Below are 25,468 nucleotides of genomic sequence, written 5' to 3' on the forward strand. Positions count from 1 at the left end.
TGCTTTTTTCACTTAATAATTTATCTTGGAGATTGTTCCAACTCAGTACATGGAGGGTTTCCTCATTTTTTTGTCCTAAAGCTGCATGACTTCCTACTGTTTGGGCACCATCCTTGACTTCCACGTGATGGACACTGCGGTCATCCCATTGATTCCTGATCCCATGTCTACTCCCAAACCTTGTCCCATCCATTATCCACCTCAATCCCTTTTTACTGGCTTGTTATACCTACAAACATGTCAGGTCTCTTGTACGCTAAAAGAGAACTTTCCCTTCATTCTAAGGTCCCTCAAAGCTCCCATGACCTTCAAACTTCTAGATAGAGGTGTCCACAGTCTTCAGCCAGAGCTTCCATTTCACCCTCCATTCCCCCCTTGACTCCTTGCCTTCCTCTTCCTGTCTGTACTAAACTGATCTCTGGATGGTCATCTAATAGAAGCATTTAACAGCTTGGGCTTTTTCTCAGTCCTCACTCCTCTGACATCTGAAAATGGGTACCCACCCTTTGCTTACCCATTCATTCCTCAACATCTTGTAAAATGGCTTCTGCCCACCCACCCCCTTCATAGTAAAACTGATCTCCAAATGCTCAACTAACCTGTTAATGGCCAGTCTCCCAGTAACCTGGTCTTGGGTCACTGCCTCAATCCCCACGCCTGGTGCTCCTGTCACCCTACCCCTCCACCCCCAAGCTAGCCCTAGTGAGTCTATCTTCCCAGTGGCTTCACTCCTAACCTTTCCTATCAATTCTATTCCTTACCTCTAAATCAGATCCTGGTTTCTAATTATCTAGATTATTAACAGTGGTCTCCTAACAAACCTTCCTCTCTGCAGCCTCTTTCCCAGTCTAACTGAAAAAAAGCAGGTTTTACATCATTCCCTTCTTCAAAACTCTTATTTCCAAATCAGTTGAGCACTAACTCCGCAATTTGATATGCAAGTCCTTCCACGATTTTAACTCAGTTCGACTTGTATTGGTATCAATCAATCTTCCACTGCTATACTAAGAATACCTTAGTATTCCGGGCAAACCAGTCTGATTATTTCTCACTAAACACACAGTGTGCTTTTGCATCTCCAGGCTTTGGATCACCCTTTTTGTCCACTGGATCACCCTTCCCCTCCATCTCTGCTATTCCAAATCTCATCCTCTCCTAACTTGACCTGCCACGACATCTTCACTTAGCCTCCACCAAATGTGTGGTAGTTATTTGTGCACTTATATCTCCCTACTGGATTCCAAATTCCGTTAAAACAAAATACTGCAATTAGTGAGCCCTTCTACGGGCCAACCTCTGCTAAGTGATTTGCATGCATTATCTCATTTAATCCTCTCATCAGTGTTGTCAGGCCAGGACTCTCTCCATTTAACATAAAGAAACTGAGGCTCAGGGAGATTAAGTAGCTTGCCCAGGTCATGCAGCTGATGAGGGTGCAATCAGGTTCCTCCCTGATGCTCATTGTCTTAGTCCATTCAGGCTGCCATAACAAGAATACCATAAACTGGGTGGCTTATAAACAACAGAAATTTATTTCACACAGCTCTGGAGGCTGGGAAGTCCAAGACCAAGGCACCCACAGATTCGGCGTCTGGTGAGAGCCCACTTTCTGCTTCATAGACAGCAGTCTTTCTGCTGTGTCCTCACATGGAAGAAGGGGCTAGGGAGCTCTCTGGGGTCTCTTTTAGAAGGACGCTAATCCCACTCATGAGGGCCCCATTCTCATGACCTAAGCACCTCCCCAAAGCCCCATCTCATAATACCACCCCCTTGGGGGATTTCAAAATATGAGTTCTTTTTAAGGGAAGATACAGACATTCAGTCTACACTATTTGTGTTTGTGGTACTTCTGGAAGCCTGCCTAGTGTCCACCACTTGTGCTGCACCATACCTGTGTAGGTATGTGGGATTGACATGTTAAAAACAGTGTCTGTGTGTAGACAAACACTCTAAGGAAATAGGGAGTGGAGACTGAAACAGTAACGAATTAGATTGGCAGGACTGTTGGTGATAAATCCAAATTTCCACTGTTGACTTACAGAGCTTTTGATATAAGCATTTACAATATATAGTTACTAAACAGGATTGCAACTATTCTCTAATTGTTATGTGTAGGTTAGTTGTGTCTCCCCGATTTTATTGTCATCCCCCCCGGGAATTACCTCTGTTCTCTTGTATTCCCACAGCTTTCGGTGTCTTTCTCAACGCACGGTGGGTGTACGTACTTGTTGATTTTGATGTGTGTTTGCATACGTACACAGCAACTGGGTAGAGGACGTGTGTGTGATGCAGCGTGCATTCCCTCTCATTCTTTTTCCCTTGAGCAGCTGCAGGCTGGATGCTTTCCTTCTCGGGGGAGGAGACCGAACCGCTGACCCTTTACCAAGTTGTCCCTCACGGAACAGGTGTCTCCCCCGCCTCCCGCAGGAGAGGATGGCTGGACACTGAGTGACATCAGTGATCGGCCAATGAGAAGTCAGGCTTCGGCAGCCGCGCCAATGGGCGGCCGGGGGCGGGCTCGGTTTCCTGGGCGCCGGGCGGGCCGGGCTGGTCCTTCGGCCGCCGCGGAGTCTCCGCGCTCAAGCTGCCCGCGGCGGCTCCGGCGACTCCCGGCGGCTCCGGTGGCGGCGCCGTTTTCCTGCCCGCGCTTCTCCCGGACGCGCGGCTCGGGCGCCTCCCGCTGAGGCGCGGCTCCCCCGCCGCTCGGGCTCCGGCGGCGGCGCGGCTCATGACCCCGGGCGCGGAGCGCGCAGGTGGGCCGGCAGCCGCGGGGAGATAGGCCCCCGGAGGCGGCTGCGGCGGCGGGACCATGGCCCGGAGACCCGCGGCGCCGGCCGCTCACGGGGAGGAATTCTCCTTCGTCAGCCCGCTGGTGAAATACCTGCTCTTCTTCTTCAACATGCTCTTCTGGGTGAGTCTTGGGGGTCGTGGGGGCACCTGGGCTGCAGGGCACCCCCCAAGGGTGGAGTGGGCTGCCCGCGGCTGAGGAAGGGGCGTCCCGGGATGCTGGGTTCAAGGCGAGCGTGGTGAGCGGCACTGTCTAGTTTTCTGGGCTGACGGCACTTTGGAGTAATTTATCCTGGGGAGGGACACCACAGTGGGGGCACTGGGGCGGAGGGTATGCAAGGGATTCAGTAAAGACTTATGGGTATTCTCTGGGCATCAGATGAGGGTCTGTGTCAGGCCAAAAGGGTGGGTTTGAGCGGGCGGAGTGGGTTTTCCTGTTGACCCAAAGCAGACCCACTGGAACATTCATGACTGGGGGACTTTCAGGCCTGGAGGCTGGGAGGCCCTGCTGGCAAAAAAAAAAAAAAAAGAGGAAGGGGGAAAACCCAGACCTTCCCTCCCCCTTACATCAGAGAGGATGAGTTAAAGGGCTTCATCTCTTCCTTTTGCAGCCTCTGGTGCCCCCTTCCCCTCGATGGCTGAGAAGGAACAGGAATGACCTCCAGGTGTGGATGTCTTTCCTACCACTATCCTGAACTTTGTCCCACCTTTCTCCTGACCAGACTCCATCTCCCGGTGCCTGGCAGTCTTCAGCTTCTTTAAATAGGACCCTATTTTGGCCTGGCAAGCCAGGGGTCTTTTAAGAATCTTCTGCTTCAGGGTAGAGAAATGGAAAAAAGATTAGGACTTCAGCTACCTGGGTTCTCATCTCCACTCTGCTACTAATTGTTGACTTGACTAACCTGGGCAATATGTTCACCTCTGTAGGCCTTAGTTTCCCCCTCCATAAAATCAAACCCAGTATGATCAGGGATAGCAGAAATACCAGATCATGAAATGCCAGCTCAATCTTATTTTGTGTCTAGAGAGTCCTGGGCCTCTCTGGATTTGAGAACTTAGGGAGGTCTCTCCTCCGTCTCCCCATTTCTCTTCCAGCTCCAAGCACACCAGAGCTGCTGCTCTTGGAGCTCATTATCCTTGTCCACCTCTGCCTGAGACCTAAAGTTCAGACTTGCAGGAGAGAGGAGTCACGAGTCTAAAATACGTTTTCTAGGAGAGGGAGCAGACCAGGCATCTAACTCAGTTGCTGGAAAGGTTTCACAGGGGCCATGGTGTGAAAAACAGACACCAAGTACATAAGTGCCAGCCTGTTGGAACAAGTGAGAGAAATCCCAGAGGATGGTGATGACAGCTCACTCTCAGCCATTATCCTGGGAAAAATGAAGTTTGAGCTCCTAACAAATTCTCAGTGTTAGAACTGGAAAAAAAATTTAGAAGACATCTTGTTCAACACTCGCTTTTTATATATGAGAAAGCTAAAGCACAGAGATGTTAACTGTTCTATCTAAGATCCAACAGCTGGTTCGTAGGCTTCATCTGGTGATTTTTCTAATGAACCACAGTGCCTCTAGGGGAAGTCCTTGCCCCAGATGGTTGCTACTGTAGCTGGGATGTTAGCAGTATTAGTAGTTAACCAGTCAACCCAAGTTCTCATGGTCTAGGTTCTGCTCCAGCTGGAGGTTAGGGAAGGACAAGGGCTAGGGGATGTCCTAAGGGGAACTCCCCACCTAAAGTCAAGCCCCAGTGAACCCTCCTGCATGCTCACTGAGTGCGCCAGGCCTGGAGGATGACGTGCCATCCTCAGAGCCAGCACTAGCATCCCAGTGACCTTAGGGCCTCCTTCTGACTTCTTCTATCAGCCAAGACTCTGCATCTCCTTTGGAGCCTTTGGCACCACACCCTTATGTGTGCTCCCCAGCGTTAACAGCTGGGTGCATCTGTTACACTTGTGTTCTTGGTTGTTTTCTTGGACTTCCCGACTCCACCTCACCCCCCTTTCACCAGAAAAATGACTTTGGGAGGGTGCAGCCAGGGAGAGAGTTTGGCTCCATAGACCCATTTACTTTGGTAAAAATGCCTCATTCAAGGTCAGAGGACTTGGCTAACCAGCTGGCACCACCCCAAATTAGAGAAGAACCCCTTGGCTCTACTTTAGACTTAGAAAAAGTCAGAGTCTCTAGAAATAGCACACTGAAGGACAAGAGGCCCAGTTTCTTTCTGGCACCAACTTACTGTGTGACCCTAAGCTAATATATTTGTCTCTCTGTCCTTACTCTTTCTCCTATAAAGGAGAAAATTTTCTGCCTCTGTGAACTATTTAAAAATGAATGCATCACTTTGGGGACTGTTTTATTTCTTCAAGACCTGGGGCTGGATCTAAGGATGCATCTTTCTGTGTCCTGGTATCCCTGGGACATTGACCTTCCCAGGGGACAGTACTTTGTGGGTGTTACTTAGTGTCACTTCTTCCCCAGGCCCAGAGCCGCAGAGTTACATTTCACACAAATGCAGCTGGAGATGAAGGGCTGCTTCCCCAGATCAGAGGTCATCTTTCTTTCCATCCTGCCTTCAGGGACTGGTTACTGTGGTTTCTTTTTTGCAGGCTTCTTAATCAAATTGTCCTCTTCTGCCCTGGAGGCACCCATGGTTGGGACTGTCAGTCCACTCCTTTTCCAGGCAGAGTGCATGTTCTGGCCAGCTACTGGGGAGCTGTGTATGGGCTGTGCTTGTGTCTGTGCCTGGAACACACTGCGAAAGTAGCCAGCACTGTCTGCGCTCATGCTCAGTGATGGCAGTGACTACCTCTGCTGCTGCTCTAGGAGCCTTGACCCTTGGGGCATTTAGAGTCTGACTCAGAAAGTTGCTGGCTCCTTTGGAACCAGGACCACTTCCTCCTGTTCATGTTTCAAATCTCATTTCCCCTTTGTCTGGTAGTTCTGATTTTATCCCCAGAACCATATTGCTGGCTTACTGATCATTGGGATCACATGGCCTGGACTAGTTGCCCCAAGATCCCAAAAGTTGTATTTCATTCTTTCAGTTAAGAAATAGCTAAGGGGCCGGCCTGGTGGTGCAGCGGTTAAGTTCACACGTTCCGCTTCGGTGGCCCGGGGTTTGCCGGTTTGGATCCCGGGTACGGACATGGCACTGCTTGGCAAGCCATGCTGTGGCAAGCATCCCACATATAAAGTAGAGGAAGATGGGTGTGGGTGTTAGCTCAAGGCCAGTCTTTTTCCTCATCAAAAAGAGGAGGATTGGCAGCAGATGTTAGCTCAGGGCTAATCTTCCTCAAAGAAAAAAAACAGAAAGAAAGAAATAGCTGACTTTCCTCACCTCCCTGTATTGGACAGCTCTGTGAAGAGGGAAGATAGTAGGGTAGTACATGCTTTATCAGCCCTGGGCATACGTTGGTAAGAACATTATCAGTGCTGCCCACAGCATCCACCTCTTTCCTTGCTGGTCCTTTTCCCACTCAGGGCATCAGTTGGGGTGGCTTTTGAGTCAGACAGAGCCCAGAAGCTCAGACCTCCAGTCCCTGTGTCTCACCCAGGCTTCCTTGGTGGCTGTGCCTCAGGGCTTCTGGCACCTTGTACATTCTTTGACTGTCACACCTCTTACCTGTGCTGTAATTGTGTATCTAATTATGTCTTGTCCTCTAAACTTCAGGCTCTGAGGGTAGAAAGTACCTTATTCACTTCTGGATTCTCATGCCCAGCTGCATTTGGCAGAGTGGGCACTTATTGACTGTTTATTAAATGGCAAATAAGAGAGCAGACCCTACAGGGTAGAGACGTGATGGCCCTCCTCCCTGTCTCATGGACTCTAGTCTGTCAAGATGCAGCACGACTTTAAGTCCTCAAGCATTCTTGGTGTGTGGGGGTATCCAACTGTCTTCTCCTCTGCGGTGGATCCTGTGGTCTGGCACCCCTCCCTCAAGCCAGGTCAGAAAAAATGGCAGCCATCCACTCCAGCATCTCGCTCAGGGCCATGCATAATTACTAGCTACAGCATCTATATTTTTTCACTTCCACTACAGCTCACGTGGATGCCCATCCAAGTCTTCCCTGGGACGATCCAGGCCTCTGGGGTCATCTTCTTTAAGAACTTCATTTTCCCATCTAGGACCACTGTATTGGAGTCCCCAGGGCACTCAGAATCACCCCAGACCACCTGCAGCACCATCTGTTGTAACCTGGCTCAGAAACCATGAGAAAGTGACCAGGCATGAAGCCTGGCAAAAACTCCTCCTGAGTGGCAAAGGCCCTTTCTGCCCCCTCCCCCCACTTCTACATACACTAGGAGGCAGAGCCCATCTCCTCCTCCTTCTCCCCTTCTTTCTCCGTAGCCTAGACAGTCCACAATAAGTGAAGTAGTCACATTCTTTTTCTAAAAATAAGGAAAAACCCCAGAACTCCAAAAATGAAGACAAGAACTACACCCTCTGCTATCAAGTCACTTGCATGCCTTCTTAACTCCCCTAATAGCTCTGTTTGCCTTGTATCAAGTAGAATATCGTAAACTTCAAGCAGCCTTTAAAAAGAACAAAAGGAAACCTGTAGTACCTCTCAGAGTCTTGGTAGCAGGCTAGGTGTCAGGCTGGTTACTCCTGAGTGTTTATACTACTGTGAGCCCTTGTGGACTTCCCTTCCTTATTTATAACCTTGGAAACCAAAGCCAGCGATGGCCTAAGGAAGAAGCTAAAGGGTTGGCCCCAGACATCAGAGATGAAAGAGCCCTGTGGACTCGTCCACTCCAACAGAACAATACCCTGTCTTTCTCACAAACATCAAATCATAGCTCTCTTTTTCCAATTTTCAGAGGGGAAAAAAAGAAGTCAAGATAATGGAGAGAATTTTCTCCATTTTCCATTTTCTCCCATGAATATTAGTACCTGTGGCTGCTTATCTGCCAGCAAGTGCTAGCAGAAGGCAAAGACAGAGGACAAGTAGCAGCCAAATATTATGGAAAACTAGGAATCTATTTAGGGTAGTGCCTGTATTATTTTATGAGATGCAGAGACATATGTCTAACAGCTATATCATCTGTCGTAAATTTTTCCATATTTCTTTGATAGAGATTAATATGTTGCACTTCCTTGCATGACACACTGAGAAGGACACATCATTATCTGTGTAATATTCCTGTCAAAAATGTGTCATCTGGGGGCCAGCCCGGTGGCACAGCGGTTAAGTGTGCACGTTCCGCTTTCGTGGCCTGGGGTTCACTGGTTCAGATCCCGGGTGCAGACACGGCACCACTTGTCAAGCCATGCTGTGGTAGGCGTCCCACATTTAAAGTAGAGGAAGAGGGGCATGGATGTTAGCTCAGGGCCAGTCTTCCTCAGCAAAAAGAGGAGGATTGGCAGTAGTTAGCTCAAGGCTAATCTTCCTCAAAAAAAAAAAAAGAATCTGATATTAAAAAATGCAGATTTACAACATTAACAAATTGAGGGTGGCTGTTTTTTAAATAGATCTCAGTTTTTAGAACAGTTTTAGTTTTACAGAAAAATTGAAAAGATAGTACAGAGAGTTCCTGTGCGATATACAGGAACTCTTATTACAGAATCTCTTATTATTAACATCCTACATGAGTATAATACATTTGTTACAATTAATGGCATTATCATTAAGGTCTGTACTTTATATGGATTTCCTTAGTTTTTACTTATTGCCCTTTTTCTGTTCCAGGATGCCATCCAGGATACCAAATTTCATTTAGTTGTCCTGTCTCCTTAGGTTCCTGTTGGCTGTGCCAGTTTCTCAGAATTTCCTTGGTTTTGGTGACTTTGAGAGTTTTGAGGAGTACTAGTCAGATATTTTGTAGAGTGGCCCTCTATTGGAACTTGCCTGATGTTTTTCTCATGGTTATACTGGGGTTATGGGTTTTGGGGAGGAAGGCCACAGAGGTGAAGTGCCATTTTCATTACATCGTCTTATATACCTATGGTGCATCTCTGTTGATGTTGACCTTGATCACCTGGCTGAGGTCATGTTTGTCAGGTTTCTCCACTGTCAAGTTAGTCTTTTCCCCCTCTTGCATACTGTACTCCTTGGAAGGAAGTTCCATGCGCAGCCTACCCTTAGGAATGGAGTTATGCTCCACCTCCTTGAGAGCGCAGTGGCCACATACATTATTTGGAATTCTTCTGTATGGGAGATTTGTCGTTTCTCCCCTATTTGCTTATTTATTAAGTCACTTTTATCAGTATGAACTCATGGATATTTATTTTATATTTGGGGTAATCATTCCATACTTCTTTATTTTGATGTCCCTTTGGCATACCCACATCAATGCAGGGTTTTGTTTTTGCTTTTTGTTTGGTTTTGAGCATTTCCTTACTTTCGGGGACTACAATACGCTCTAGGCTTATCTTGTGTATTTTCTACCCGAGTCCTAGAATCAGCCATTTTTCCCAAGGAGCCCAGGGGATGGCTATTTTCTTTATAAGATGATTACTCGCCTTACATAAGGAAAAAGGTATTGGTCCGCGCAAATTATTTTATATAAATTGGTCCACAACTCTTCAGGAACATGCCTTTTGCTGGACTCAGTTATTTTTAAAACTGTGTCTAGCTTTTAAAATTTTCCAGCGAGGCTTCATTCTAGCCAGAATATGAAAAGCCATTCTAAGAAGAGAAGTGTCTTTATCTCCATCCTCATCATGAAAGGAGGTCATTGGTGATATTGTGGGGTGTTACAAGGATTTTGTGGCAAAGACTGATGTAGTGGAAAGAGTACCAGACTGAGACTGGAAATTGAGTTTAGAACAGACGTTGCCACTGCACCCGTGTACGCTTGGTCAAGTGTCACTTTGCTCTTTCAGCCTCATCTATAAAAAGAGGTGAGTGGCCGAGCTCATTTCTAAGGTTCTATCCAGCTCTAAACTGCTATGCTATTAACAGCAGCACTAACTTTGGAATGGCAGTAGCTTTGAAGAAATCAGGGTGGGAGATGTTGGCAGGAATAGAAGTGTGAAAGGGCAAGCTGTGACTCTAGGAGAAGGAGGCAGATCAATGACAGAAATGCAGAATTTTGGAGTTAGCTAATGAGCTCCAGGTAAGGAGTATCGTTAAGGATCATATTAAATATTAATGATAATATAAAGTCTTAATCTTGACTTTAACGTAGCCTGCACCTGCTGCTTTAGGTCCTTGGCTGAGTATGCTTTAGGCTTGTGGTTCTCAAACTTGGCTGTACCGTGGAATCACCTGAAACACATACTGTTGCCTGGGTTCCAATGCCAGAAATTCTGATATACTTGGTTTGGGGTGCAGCCTAAGCTTCAGGAGTTTTTAAGTTCTCCTCCGTTCATTCTAATGGCAGCCAGGTTGTGAAGCACTGCTTTAGGTTATAGATGCTCCTGTCTCTCTCCATATAGTGCACAGATTTCCTTAAGGGCAGGGCCACATCTTACTCATCTTTGCAGTCCTCAGAGTATCTTGTACGTAAGCAGCTGATGAATTGGATTTTGGTAGTATACTAGTTTCCTATTACTGCTGTAACACATTACCACAAACCTAATGGCGTCATACAACACAAGTTAATTTTCTTACACTTCTGGAGGTCGGAAATCCAAAATGGGTCTCACTGGGCTAGAAACCAAGGTGTCAGCAGGGATGTTCCTCCTGGAGGCTCTAGGGGACAATCTCTTTCCTTGCCTTCTCCACCTTTTAGAAGCTGCCCGCATTCCTTGGCTCATAGCACCACATCACTCCAACCTCTGCCTCCATTGTCATATCTCCTTCTGTGACTCTGACCCTCTTGCCCTTCTCTTATAAGGTCCCTTGTGATTATATTGGGTCCACCGGGATAATCTCCCCGTTTCAAGATCCTTAACTTAATCACATTTGCAAAGCCCCTCTGGACATGTAAGGTAACATAGTCACAGGTTCTGGGAACTAGGACAGGACATCTTTGGGGGTGCACTATTCTACCTACCACAAATCGAGACAGAGCAACTGCTGTAATTACAGGCCCACACATGGAATTCAGTTACTCTGATACGTGGCATCTCTTTACTTTCCCTTTCTTGTTTTAGCTGTGTTAGGATTCAATCAGAGACCATCTTTGTGGAGAGTTATACACCCTAGTGAAAATTTAACATGTGAAAAAACAGCGAGAAGCCTGAGAGCAACAGAAATAAAGAGCAGATACATATTTTTAAATGATTCAGTAAAGTGATATTCAGAAGTGTAATTGGCTGTGGTGAGTTTTAAAGGGCAGGCAGAGATGCTCAGTCACTCTGGCAAAGGGCTGTGCCTCTGCGCCTGGAGGATGACTGGGATCTCGGTCGTGTGGTTTCCTTGCCTCCCACCCATTCCCCCTTGTTCCCTGAGCCTGGCTGTGCTATGGGACAAGAAGCCAGCTGGCACCTCCAACCCCACACACAGCTCTGCGAGCAGCTCCCTCTCTCCTGGACGAAGAGTGTGAAGGCGGCAGATAACACTCCTGGCCCTGAGTCAGAGGCAGTGTCAGATGACAGGGGGTGGGCAAGGAGAGGGGCCTGGGCATATCAGCAGAGAAGGGTCCTGAAAGACATGGTTTTAGATAAGGCTTTCCCATTTACTGCTGAATGTACCAGATGGCAGAGGACCTTAATAAAGGAGGCCCCCAAGGAAAAAAATGTCTTTCTACTGAGAGACTAGTCTGACCCTACTACCTGCTATGGGGGCCCAATTCCCTTCTCCCACCAAAGCCCCAAGATGGCTTCAGCTGGTCTCTGTCTTGCAGGACAGTGGAGTCTAGCCAGCCATCTCCTTCCCCGCTGAGTTGGTCAAGTCCCTGCTGCTGAGAACTCCCTCCAGAGCCAGAGCTTGGCCCCAGCTATTGCCATGGCGACAGCCAGCTGCTGCTTAGCACCAGCCTGGGGACTGGGCGCAAAGAAATGGTCAAGGGATGTTCACTTTGGGCCTCCCTGCGTGCCTGGAGGCTGGGGGGGCTGGGGCAGAGAAGGCCCCTTTGGGGACCCCTCGTCTCTAATGGGTTTGTTCTCTCAGAGAGAAGCCAGGAAGTTTGAAAAGTCTAAATTCCTCTATTCCTCCATACTGGAGTCGGGGTTTATAAAGATAGAAGTTCCTTTGTCAAGGCATTTCTGCTGTTTTGCACACACCCATTCACATGTGCTTTCTTTCACATTGATATGCACTTTCATTCTTGCATTTGGCACTATATTGACCTCGAAGAGAGTTAGAGACCTGGGAGTGTGCATCTACTCAGGCCTGCTTCAGCTTTAAGACCTGCCCTTTGATGTAGCTGGATTAGAACTCAGAACTTCACAGCTTCTATGTGACCCTGGCCAATTAACTATTAGTGAGAATAGATAATGCTTATTGTCAGACATTGTGTTAAATGCTTTCCATGCATTCTTCTTTTTTTTAAAGATTTTATTTTTCCTTTTTCTCCCCAAAGCACCCAGTACATAGTTGTGTATATTTTAGTTGTAGGTGCTTCTAGTTGTCATAGATGGGACGCTGCCTCAGCATAGCCTTTTGAGCAGTGCCATGTCTGCACCCGGGATTTGAACCGGTGAAACCCTGGGCCACCGAAGTGGAGCACGGGAACTTAACTACTCAGCCATGGGGCCAGCCCCTGTCCATGCATTCTTTTATTTAGTTTTCACAGTAATCTTATTAGATGTAGCTGTTTTTTTGTGTTTTTTTTTTGTTTTGAGGAAGATTAGCCCTGAGCTAACATCTGCTGCCAATCCTCCTCTTTTTGCTGAGGAAGACTGGCCCTCAGCTAACATCCGTGCTCATCTTCATCTATCTTATATGTGGGATGCCTGCCACAGCATGGCTTGCCAAGTGGTGCCACATCCACACCTGGGATCTCAACTGGCAACCCCAGGCCACCGAAGCGGAATGTGTGAACTTAACTGCTGTGCCACCGGGCTGGCCCCAGATGTAGTTGTTTCTAATTCCCATCTTCAGATACAGAAACAGGCATGGGCCCAGGTTTGAGTCGCTGCAAAGCCCATATTCTTAACCACTGTTCTGTATTAACCTTGTAGTGCCTTAATTTCCTTATCTGTAAAATGGGAATAATAGCTGCCTCACAAGATAACTGCGTTGTGAGGACCACACTGACAGATACCATCAGCAGTGTCACTGCCGAGGAGAAGGATGCTTATCTCTGGGTCCTGGGAAAGTCGTCCTCCTCCTGCTCTCCTTTAAGGTTACTCACGGCCATCAGGGCTCTCTGGTTTCCAAAATCTCAGGGTGTGGTTTGTTCCCTGTTTCTACAGGTGATTTCCATGGTGATGGTGGCCGTGGGAGTCTACGCTCGGCTGATGAAGCATGCAGGTGAGCTATAGGTCCCCATCCGTCTCTCCACGACTCTTGCATGCCCCTTCTTCCTCTGCGTCCTTCAGCCTTGGCCGTCTAGCACTCTTTCCCACATAAACTATGTGGCTAAAGGGGGCAGCCAAATCTTAGTGGCCTACTCCAAGGCATCAGGCCACCCATGCCACTTCACCTGGATTTCCCTGAGCTCCCACAAATCTGCCAAGATATGCCTGCATTTTAGGCTTAGGAAGTGTCTAGGAAAGAAGGTCGGCCTCTGGATGCAGAGTAATCAGAGGATTTAGCCCCTCCTTTGCTTTGGAGTAACTCAACTTCCACTGCACAGAGTCTCCAGGAAACAGAATCTGCGAAGCTGGCCAGCCTAATGCCATTCTAATTCTTTTCTGGAGCGAAAGTGGTCCCTCCTCTCTTAAGCCCAGGAAGAAAGGCTCTTACTTTGTCAGTTCCTCAAATTAAATGCTACAAACCCTTCTGGGCCCTTTTTGTTCTCCCCGTGGGAAGGCAGTACTGCCTCCCCATAACCTTCACCCAACCACACTGGAGATTCCCCCACCGGAGGAGGAGAACATTTGATGGGGCACTCCCCAAACCCATCTCTGGGTAGCCCCCTCAGTTGGCACCAGGCTCAGACTGAGAGATAGCCCTCTCCCCCCAGAAGCAGCCTTAGCCTACCTGGCAGTGGACCCTGCCATCGTGCTGATCGTGGTGGGCGTCCTCATGTTCCTGCTCACCTTCTGCGGCTGTATTGGATCCCTCCGAGAGAACATCTGCCTCCTGCAGACGGTGAGTGGTCAGGGGCCCCACCAGAAAGACTCTGGCCCCTCCATGTGCCTCTCAGCTTCCTGATGCCATTCCTACAACCTTTTGGTTTCCTGTCCCACCCTACCTCCAAGGCCTGTGCTGTCCACTCCTCACTGTGGAGCTCAGCCCAGGTGACCCAGCACAGGGTGACCACCCCCAAGACAGTGTCCCAGAGGCATTGGCCTTTACCATGTGAGGGGCGTCTAGGAGAAGTGCCCTGTGGACCCCCACTACTCTCCACAGCCCTGGGAGGGGCCACTGCCCAGCGTGGTAACAGACTGTCTGCTTTTCCTGCCTGCTCCCCACAGTTCTCGCTCTGCCTCACCATTGTGTTCCTGCTGCAGCTGGCTGCTGGGATCCTGGGCTTCATCTTCTCAGATAAGGTAGCATTGGGAGCCAAGGGGCCTCCTCAGGTGTGAACCAGAGGGAGGAAGGGAGATTCCTGCCCATGCTTAGCCCGATTAATTAACCATAGTGCTTCCCCTGAGAAGCATCAGCCTTTGGAAGGTTCTCCTTAGGGATGAATGAATGGCCTCTAAAGTCCCCATATTTAAAGAGGATTTCAAGATTGTAAGGTGTTTTCCTCTGACAGTCTGAGATGCCAAATGAGAAGTAAATTCTGTGAACACAAAGTTAAAATAATCTGCAAACTTTAATGGCAAATGGTTGGGTAAAAATTATCCAGTGGACCACAGACAACCTGAAGAGCCTTTTACTTCTTTTAAAAATTGTTTATTGGGATAAACAGAAGGAAGGAAGGGGGAAAGTAAACAAGATTTTAAGCAGTGCTTACCATATCTGGAAGTGGTCTGCCGTTCAGTGACAGTCCTTTTAATTAAAAACCAGAATTCTTTTCCCACAGGGCAACTGATGGCTGGGGGCAGATTATGGGACTATGGGTAGGAAACTCTGAGAAAAGTAGAGGATCAGGAAGGAAGAAAGCATGGTAGAAACTATGAAGTTGAGAGCCCCTGAGTCCATTCAGAATGTTCTAATCCTCCTGGTTTAGTAAATTCCTAAAATGATACAGATCTGTTTTGATTCTAAAGAGATGCAATTCTCTTATGTCCACTAGAGGTCAGTGCCTCAGCTCAGTAAGCCCTTTTCCACTAAAAAAAACAAAAAGAGTTTCTCTGCTTTTCATCAATCAACAAGTATTTTGTGGTAATAGTATTCAGAGGTAGATAAACACAGGGTTATCTTGAAATCTGGCTCTGAGAAGTGCAACAGCAGGTCCAGCATTTATCTTGCCCACAGTACCTGAGGGCACAAGGATGCTGGGCTTCAGAACTGGCCATCTTCCTTCGCTGGGACTTGGTTCTGATTTCAAGGCTGATTTAAATAAAGAAGGCTGACTACTATCTACTGTTATTTCTGCAAGGAGGAGCCACTTAGGGGTTAGTCCTGTGCTCTGATCCCCTACTCATGTCTCTGACAGGCACGGGGGAAAGTGAGTGAGATCATCAGTAATGCCATTGTGCACTACCGAGATGACTTGGACCTGCAGAACCTCATTGATTTTGGGCAGAAGAAGGTATGGACTAAGGCGGGGGAGGGCGGTCAGCTACTAGTCTGAGAGGCCGTGTGCAAAAGTTACAGCCATCCTAAGAGATGCCTCCCCCTCCAGTCCTGTGGGCTTCTTCATTACTTGCCAGGATTCTGGGAAGGAGGTTGGCAAAAAAACATACATAGCAGAGTGCTTTTAAAGTACTTTTAAGGGCACAGAACAATATATATAGTAATCTACCATTTGTGCAAAAAAAGAGGGAGGAAAGAATATGTATTCATATTTCCAAGGAATCTGGAAAGATATGTAAGAAACCATTGTAAGTGGTTACTTATAGAGAGATGAGGAACCAGGCAGATTTTTAAATATTACCTATTCAAAATTTGAATTTTTAAAATGGTGGTAAAATATACATAACATAAAATTTACCATTTTAACCATTTTTAAGTGTGCAGATCTGTGGCACGAAGTATTCACATTGTTATGCAACCATCATCACTATCCATCTCCAGAACTTTTTCATCTTCCCAAACCGAAACTCTCTACTCATTAAACACTAACTCCCCATTTCCGCCTCCCCCTAGTTTCTGGAAACCTCATTCTACTTTCCATCTCTATGAATTTTAATACTCTAGGGACCTCGTATAAGTGGAATCATGCAATATTTGTCCTTTTGTGACAGGCTTATTTCAGTTAGCATGTCTTCAAGCTTCATCTGTGTTGTAGAATGTGTCCAAATTTCCTTCCTTTTTAAGGCTGAATAATTTTCCATTGTATGTCTATACCACATTTTGTTAATCCATTCATCTTTTGATGCACACTTGGGTCACTTCCACCTTTTGGCTATTGTGAATAATGTGGCTATAAATCAAAAGTTAAATTTTAAATAAAAGTACTTTTGAGACCAGTGCTGAGTTCCTCTTCCCTGGGTGCAACAGCCACTTGACTTGGATTCTCTTTGCTTTCATGGAGTAGTTATGGGCCCACAATACTGAAGTATCTCCTCTGTGTTTTCTCTGTATTAAGACAAATGTTTTCAGTGCTGCTTCTTTAATTATTACAGCCACTATTTTAGAACACCTCCTTTTGCCAGGCTTTATGCTATGCAGGACTGGAAAACCAGCAACTGCCCTCAAGGAGCTCATAGTTGAATGTGTAAAACAAAATATATATGCAACTATGGTAAGTTATAATAAAATATATAAAGTAATAGAAATTAAGAAGAGAAAACTTCTTCAGGTGAAGGCCACTGAGAAACTTGAGCTCAAGTTTCAAGGTTGTGTTTAAAAACAACCTGAACTTACAAGTGGAAGCTTGCCATAGACTTTTGGCTGTTCCTAGAATTCCCCTGGTCACCTCGGTGTGAGGGGTGGGTGATTCTTAACCTCTGTGGTGGGCTTTGTTGCAGTTCAGCTGCTGTGGAGGGATTTCCTACAAGGACTGGTCCCTGAACATGTACTTCAACTGTTCAGAAGACAACCCCAGCCGTGAGCGCTGCTCTGTGCCTTACTCCTGTTGCTTGCCTACCCCCAACCAGGTGAGCACACATCCCACCTCATTTCCGATCTGAGTTGTTTTCTGATTAGGGCAGCCGCTATTGGGATTGCCCATCCCCTAGCTCAACCAGTCAATTTTGTAGGACAGCTGTCAGATGATTTTCTTCACCCCAATCTGATGGCCCTGTTAACCTTTCACTCCTGTAGCCCACATGGGGATTCAGAAGGGGCAGGTGTCTAAAGCAAGGAGCACGGGACTCAGATCTCTCAGAGGAAGGCAGGCCTGCAATGAGAAACTTCCAACCTAGCATCCTGTACATATATGCTCTAACAGTTTAGGAGTTTAGGAAGGGTGGGAAGCCCATCAGCTAGGGCCCCAAAGAAAAAGTTATTGGAATGGGAATCTTACTGGGCTTCTCAACTCTCTCCCCAGGCAGTGATCAACACCATGTGTGGCCAAGGTATGCAGGCCCTTGAATACTTGGAAGCTAGTAAAGTCATCTACACCAATGGCTGTATTGACAAATTGGTCAACTGGATACACAGCAACCTCTTCTTAGTCGGTGGTGTGGCACTGGGCCTAGCCATCCCCCAGGTAACTTACTCTTTAAGACCTGTCGGTCCCACAATTCTACAAAGACTTTTTTGTTTGGGGGAGGGCACCTGGGGATGAGCTAGGGTGTCAGGTACTTAAATTATTGAGGGGCAGGGCATGGGATGGTGCCGACTTCACTGGGAAGACTGAGTCAGGGAAAACAAGGGTATCACTCATTACTGAGGGCCCCATTTCTTCTCGCCTCTCCTAGCTGGTGGGAATCCTGCTCTCCCAGATCCTAGTGAATCAGATCCGCGATCAGATCAAGCTACAGCTCTACAACCAGCAGCACCAGGCTGACCCATGGTACTGAGATTCATCCTGCACCTCCTCACTATGGTGACAGGCAAGCCTCATCAACCAGAAGCAATGGGCATAGCACCAAGTGGATTCCAGCCCCCCAGCTGGAAGGATGCACCTCCTCTCCCCATCCTAGCCCTCAGCATCACTAGTTATTTTATATTGTTTCTAATCTTACTCATTTGGGTTTATGTTTTTTTTAAGTTTTGTCTTAGCAGAGATGTTTGGGAAACAGCTGTTGCAGAGTCCTGGGGGTACTAGGTGCTGCTTTTCACCAAGGCACTACAACCAACAGCTCTACTAGGGCTGCTCCTAAGCATGACGGACTACTCAGATTCCGGCTGTTGCCAGCAAGACCTGGCTGGAGTCCAGTTGGCATGATACCAGCTCCAGAAGGGAAGGGAGTGGAGCAGGCAGTGAGCTTGGGGGTCGGCTGGGGACAGTTGTATGTGTTGGGTAGGAGTAGAAGGCACTATGTTTACTAAATGTCTGCCCTGCCATCTTCCCAGGTAGTCAGAGTGAGCTACATCCTGCCTCTCCCTCATTTCCAAGGAAACATGGCAGCAAGGGCAAGAGGTACAAGAGCAGCCAAATTCATCCCTCCCCACCTCCTTTGAAAAGTGTTTGGAACCATGGTCTCTATATTCTGCAGCCAGCAGAGGTGGGACTGAGTGATACATGCCCTTGAATTCCTCCCCTGTCTGGCCCTCCCTCTCCAGCAAGTGGGGTTTCTTTAACCTTGGCAGTGTGCAGAGGAGGTAAGGTAACAGGCGCCTATTCCTCTGGACCGGAGCTCAGTATTTCCACAGTGTAAGAAGCAGGGATCTTGTGGGGCTGGGGAGCCAGAAATGGCAATAAGAGTTTGTTCACCTGGGCAAAGCTGGACTCCATGTATTTTTTCCATTCTGGCAATTAGAAAGGGAGGGGTAGAAGGGCCTAGCTGGTCGGCCCTCTCTCCAGGAGGGGACCGTGGACTCCCCTAAAGGCCACTGTACCTCCCGGGCCCCTTGATTCGCCCTATCAGATGCACTTACTTACCCTCCTCCCACAACCCCGCCGTCTCCGGTCTAAATTAGGTCGAAAGATTCTCAGTTGTGATCTGGGAATGCGTAATTTTATCCCCAAACCTGACCTTAATTTTTTTCTGAACTAAAGTGAATTACAGTTAATTTGCCACCCAGAACTTTTAGGATGGGTTAGGGAAGGACGTGTCTGGAAATCAGAGTCTAGCACTGTCTCCGGAGCTGGGGGGAGGGGGGAGGCGGGGAGTGCTTGTTAGGGGAACAAGGAGGAAGAACGTCATCTCTTCACCCCCACTTTGGCCCCTCTAGCCCCCTCCTCCATCTTTATCTGAAAGAGCTGGGTACCGGGCCCATCTTGCTTTGGGGAGGCCCCAGAAAAAATCTCGAGACAAGCGCGAGGCTTCCTCGCGCCAAGAGGAGCGTGCGAGGGCGTCAAGCCGGGAGGCCGGGCGGGCGCTGCGCTGGGCGGGGCCGGGGTGGGGTCGCGCGGCGCCGTGGGTGGTCCCCGCCCCCTCGGCTGCCAGCCGGCGCCTCCGCCCCTCGCCCGGGAGGAGCTGGGGGACGGGTTGCGAGGGGACGGGGGCGGGGCTGCGTGTCCCGCTTCCCGGTGAGCGTCCCGCGAAGGCTCCTGGCCGATCGCTGCTGTCTGGGGGCTCAGAGTAGGGGCTTGGCCTGGCCAGAGGAAGACGAGAGAATCCCTTCCGCGCCGCGCTGGAGCGTCGTGAGTGCTCCCCGCCCCCAGCCTCTCCTACGCGAGCCTTCTGCTCCTGGGAGGGCGCCTTTCCAGCAGCCGCCTGGGGCCCCAGCCAATGTTTAGTTCCAGCTAGTAACAGAACGGAAAGAAAAAATAAAATCATCACAAATAAAGAATTAAAAGAGCCTTTTATTCTGGGAGAGGAGAGTAAAAACAGCGCGCTTTCTTAGTGCCAGAGACGTGCATTTTATACTTTTCCTTCTTTTGGTGACGCGGACCCAGAAGTCCGTGTTTTGGGTTAGGAGCTGGGGTGCTGCACCTTCCCGGTTCACTGGTTTTGAGGAGCTCACCTGGCAGGGGCCTGGTTCAGGGCCTCTTTGAGGAAGAGACCAGGAACGATGTTGCGCAGAAGCAGGTTCGAATCTAGATTTCTTAAACTCCAAACTACATTTTAACTTAAGTCTCTACTGGCTCTTGGTACCTAGCCTTCTGGGCTTGGACAAAAAGGTGGAAATTTCTGCCCAAGCCCCAGGCCTTAAAATGGGCTGAGCAAAATCTCAGACGCCTACAGTGCAGTTCGCTGTTCCTGGCTGGATTGTTCGTCAGCCTGGTTCTCCGTCTCTCTCTAGCTTTCTTTTTGGCCTGATGCTGGGACAGAAACTGCACCAATTTTTAAAAAGCTTTCTCATTGTTATTTCATGTTTCAATTTAATTTGCTCCCCAACTTTCCGTTCCTAATAATCTTAGTCTCAAGCATGTGGAGTTAACATCATTATCTCAGAACAGCTATCAAATCTAGGCCTCAAAGGTGAGTGAATGGAAGAAGATTCTTGGGGTGGCAGAAATCAGGCTGAGCAGGCAGAGATGGAGAGAAAAGGCCTGCAGGGAGGTGAAAATCTGGGCAGGGTGACATGACAAGAGAGGAACCACTCAAACCCTGCAATTTAAACAAGGACCTGAATCCAGGAGTGCAAATTTTGCAGAATGTTCAATGAAATTCTGATTCCCTGTGTATTTGTGTTCTCTTGCAGCTCTAAAAAAATTGCCACAAATTTAGTGGCTTAAAACAACACAAATTTGTTATCTTACAGTTCTGGAAGTCAGAATTCCGAAATGGGCTAAAATCAAGGTGTGAGAAGAGCTCGGTCCCTTCTGAGGGTTCCAGAGGATCCATTTTCCAACTGCTAGAGGCCACTTGCATTCCTTGGTGCCTGGCCTCTTTTTCCATTTTCAAAGCACATCCCTCCAACCTCTGCTTCTATGGTCACAGCTCCTTTTTCTCTGACTCCTATGTCATTGCTGTAGGACACTTGTGATTATAATAGGACCACCCACGTTATCCAGAATAATCTTCCCATTTAAGATTCTTAATTTACCATGTCAGGTAATATATACAGAGGTTCCAGAGATTAGGACATGGACATGGACATTTTGGAGCGGCCATTATTGAGCCTACCATATCCTCTTCCCACTCTCATGCATGACTTAAAGTAGGGGAGGTGTGGGAATGAGCTGTTGTTAGATACTGGCAAGAGTTTGGGGTAGATGTTGTCTGGCCTTCATTCTAATAATTATCTAACATTTATTGAGTGCTTACTGTGTGCCAGGCACATATATACTACAAAGTTTAGTGTGAGGGTCCTTTGCTATTATCTGACTTGTCTTCATCCTAAAGACTAGGGTTAACAGGATCAGGGACCAGTTTCAAAAAGGGGACACAGGGGGCCAGCCCTGTGGCCAAGTGGTTAAGTTCACGCTCTGCTTTGGTGGGTCCAGGGTTTCGCTGGTTCGGATCCTGGGCGCAGACATGGTACTGTTCATCAGGCCATGCTGAGATAGCGTCCCACATAGCACAACCAGAGACACTCACAACTGGAATATACAACTGTGTACCGGGGGGCTTTAGAGAGAGGAAGAAGGGGAAAAAAAAGAAGATTGGCAACAGTTGTTCGCTAAGGTGCCCATCTTTAAAAAAAAGGGGGGAGGGACACAGAAAGGGCACAGTGTCTTCCACCAGAAGAGTTCTCCTGGTCCATTACAATAAAAAGGTCAAGAACATTTTGTAAATACCCTCCCTCCTCAAAAAAAAATAAGTTAGGAGTAATTAGATATTCCAAATTGCCATAGATAAAACACTTAGAGGAGGGAATAAAGCGAGGGGTAACCATGCTCCAGAACTCAGGTTGGAAGTTAAGCCTCTGGAGTCTTCTCATTCTCATGCCAGGAACCTGGTAAACCAATCAGATGAGTGGAATAGCACAGAGATTCCGGAAATATTTTCAATCATCAATACTCACTGACTAATAAAGAAGCACCATACTGATGAGAGGAAGAGGTAATCACTAATAAAAGTTGTGAGGACAAATGGATTACAGTATGGAAAAGGAGTAACAGATTCATATCTTACATTGTATACTACAGTGTATTCCAGAGGGCAAAATAATTAAATATTTTAAAGCAAAACAACAAAAAAATGAAAATCATAATATCATATTTGTCCTAGTTGTAGGGAGATAGAATGGACAGCTTTTCAGTGCGTCTGTCCAGCTCACAATGATTTTTCCTTCTTTGGAAACTGGGCCCCTACCGTCAAGCCATAGAAGTGAGTCTTGAGGAGCTATATTTGAGACATGTTCTCGAAGACATAGCTCACTAGATAGGTTTGGGCACTGTGTTAGTGTCCTAGGGCTGCTGTAACAAAGTACCACAAACTGGGAGGCTTAAAATGACAGAAACTTATTGTCTCACAGTTCCGGAGGCGAGAAGTCCAAAAGCAAGGTGTCGGTAGGGCCGTGCTCCTTCTGGCTTCTCTAGGGGAGGTTTCTTCCTTGCCTCTTCCAGTTTCTGGTAGCCCCAGGCATTCCTTGGTTTATGGCAGCTTAGCTGGAACCTCTGCCTCCATCTTCACATCCATCTTCCCTCTGTGTCTGTGTCCCAATTTCTTCTTCTTATAAAGACACCAGTCATATTGGAATAAGGGCCCACCCTACTCCAGTATGGCCTCATCTTAACTAATTACTTCTACAACGACCCTATTTCCAAATAAGGTCACGTTCTGAGGTACTGAAGGTCAGGGTTTCAACATATCTTTTTTGAGGGGGACACAAGTCAACCTATAACAGGCCCCTAGCCCAAAGTGCCAGAGTTCCTTCCCTGGGACATTGGAATTGAGAATGAGATTCTAGTCACAGCCTGGGCTGACTGGTCTGGTGAAAAAAGAAAAGGCAAAGGGAAACTGAGGCTCAGGCTTCTTAGACCTTATGGGCTAAGTAGCAGAGAAAGTCTACTTACAGAGAGAAAGGAATGAAACAGATTGGGGGGTGGGGATAGGGTGGCAGAGACAAAAGGGCAAAGGAAGGAGGAAGGATACTCTTGGTGACAGCTTTCACTATGGTCCTACAACCTTTCTGCAGCTCCTGGGCTGTCCTGTGTTGGATTCCCTGAGACACTCTGTATGCTTACGGAAAAATTTGCTTTGTTTGCTTAAGGAATCTCAACTTCGTTTCTGTTGCTTACAAGCAGAGCTAAAAGAAAAGCTATACTCAGAATAAGATACTGTATTAGTTTTCCATTGCTGCTGTAACAGCTTGCCACAAACTTCGTGCTTAAAACAACACAAATTTATTATCGTACAGTTCTGTAAATCAGAAGTCTGATATGGGTCTCACTGGGCTAAAATCAAGGTGTTGACAGGCCTGCATTCCCTTCTGGAGGTTCCAAGGAAAAATCTCTTTGCTTGTCTTGTCCAGCTTCTTGAAATTCCCTTCTTCCATCTTCAAAGCCAGCAAGAGCAGATCAGATCCTTCTCACACCACCATCCCTCTGGTTCTCTGCAGCCACGAAAGGTTTGCTGCTTTGAAGGAGTCCTGTGATTAGATCGAGCCCACCTCCATAATCCAGGTGACTCTCAAGGTCCTTAACCTTAATCATATCCATCTGCAAAGTCTGTTTTGCCATATGAGGTATATTCACAGGTTCTCGGGATTGGGATGTGGACATGCTTAGGACCTGTTATTTTGCCTACCACAGATGCACAGTAGAATAAATAGATCATGACCATTTGTAATAAGATAGATGGCTGAGAGTTTAATGATCTTTCTTTGTACTGTTTCTTTTTCTTATGAAATTGCTTCATTTTATTTGAACAACTCTGTCTGAAGCCTTGACCTCCTGAAAATCTTTTTGAGGAACACAGGGTCAATTCTGTCAGATTCAAGGAACTTTATTTAGCTGCCTTCTCGTAGCTGAAGGTTCGACTATCCCAGAAAGACGCTAAATGAGGATGTATTCCCAAAAGGCCTGATTGGAGCTGGGAAGGAATGAACAGAATAAGATCAAATGCCCGGTTCCCACTAGAGAATTGCATGTATTAAAATGTTATTTCTGGAAAAGGGCAATTGAAATTCCTCTGAATGGAGAGTCTGAGGTGGTTACCTTGATAAAAGTGTTGCTTCTGGCAGGAGACTGTAAAGGCCAATTTATGTATAGACACAACAAATGAAATGTACACATACAGGAAGGCAGGTAAACTTGACATTCACTCAACAAAGATAATGTACCAGGTGCCATTCTAGCACTGGGCATACAGTGGAGAACACAAGTTCCTGCCTTCCTAAGTCTCCTGGAGGAGACAAATTTATACAAAATATGTTATATCTTATACATTACATATATTATAATGTCAGGTAGAGGAAATATAGGCTATGAAGAGAAAGAAGGTAAGTTATGAGAGGAGTGACGGAAGAGGTTGCTGTCTTGGATAAGGCAGTTTAAAAATGCCTCAAAAGAAAAACCCCCACATTTTACAACAAACAAACACATAGATACAGAGAGCAGATTACCAGAGGGGAAGGAGGATGGAGAAAAAGGGAAAGAGGTAAAGAGCGACATGTGTACAGTGATGGATGGAAACTGGACTTTTGGTGGTGAACACAGTGTGGTCTATAGAGAAGTTAAAATACAAGGATGTACACCTGAAATTTATATAATGTTATAAACCAGTGTTACCTCAATAAAAAAATTTATTTTGAAATAATTATAGACTCACAGGAGGTTGCAAAGAAATGTACGGGGAAGCCCCATGCACTTTTCCTTAATTCCCCCAATGTTAACATTTTATGCAATTATAGTACAATATCAAAACCAAGGAATTGACATTATTATTGCAACCCATAGAGCTCATTCAGCTTTCACCAGTTAGACATGCTCTCATTTGAGTATGTGTGCATCGTTCTATGTAATTTTATCATAGTGTAGCCTTGCGTAATCATCACTACAATCAAGGTACTGAACTGTGTATATAAATTATATTCAGTGAAGCTATTACAAAAAAATACTTAACCGTGCCATCATCACAAGACACGTTAGTGTTACCTCTTTATAGCCACACCCATCCCTCCCCACCATCACTAACCCCTGGCAACCACTAATCTGTTCTCCAACTCTATAATCATGTTATTTCATGAATGTTACATAAATGGAATCATGCAGTAGGTATCCTTTTGAAATTGGCTTTTTTCACTCAGCATAATTCCCTTGAGATCCGTTCAAGTTATTACATGTATCAATAGTTCGTTCCTATTTATTTCTGAGTAGTATTCCATGGTATGGATGTACCACCGTTTGTTTAACTGTTCATCCGTTAAAAGACATTTGGTTAGTTTCCATTTTTGAGCTATTACAAATAAAACTGCTATGAACATTCGTGTACAAGTTCCTGTGTGAAAATAAGTCTTCATTTCTCTTGGCTAAGTGCCCAGGAGTGTGATTGCTGGGTTCTAGGATAAGTGTACGTATGGTTTTTTCAGAACCTGACAAACTGTCTTCCAGAGGGTCTCTCATTTTACATTCCTCAGCAGTGGATGAGAGATCCAGTTTCTCCACAGCCTTGCCTACATTTGGTGCTAATCACTGTTTTTCATTTTAGCCATTTTGATCAGTGTGTTGTAATAGCTCATTGTGGTTT

At 46.7% G+C, this 25,468-nt stretch overlaps 1 protein-coding gene across 2 annotated transcripts; it reads left to right on the forward strand.

Annotated features, from left to right (window-relative positions):
• Positions 1–2,596: 2,596 nt before the first annotated feature.
• On the forward strand, positions 2,597–21,340 carry TSPAN33 (tetraspanin 33). Of its 2 annotated transcripts, none has more exons than XM_046668859.1 (8): positions 2,597–2,911; positions 13,031–13,088; positions 13,744–13,871; positions 14,198–14,272; positions 15,328–15,423; positions 16,805–16,933; positions 17,326–17,487; positions 17,699–21,340. In XM_046668859.1, exons 1-8 carry the CDS (start codon positions 2,810–2,812, stop codon positions 17,798–17,800), a joined length of 852 nt encoding a protein of 283 aa, XP_046524815.1. In that variant the 5' UTR covers positions 2,597–2,809; the 3' UTR covers positions 17,801–21,340. The 2 variants fall into 2 exon arrangements, with proteins under 2 accessions (XP_046524815.1, XP_046524816.1); XM_046668860.1 differs by having other exon boundaries at positions 13,747–13,871.
• Positions 21,341–25,468: the final 4,128 nt, after the last annotated feature.

This window comes from Equus quagga, chromosome 8, assembly GCF_021613505.1.
Source record: "Equus quagga isolate Etosha38 chromosome 8, UCLA_HA_Equagga_1.0, whole genome shotgun sequence".
In the NCBI taxonomy this organism is placed as follows: domain Eukaryota; kingdom Metazoa; phylum Chordata; class Mammalia; order Perissodactyla; family Equidae; genus Equus; species Equus quagga.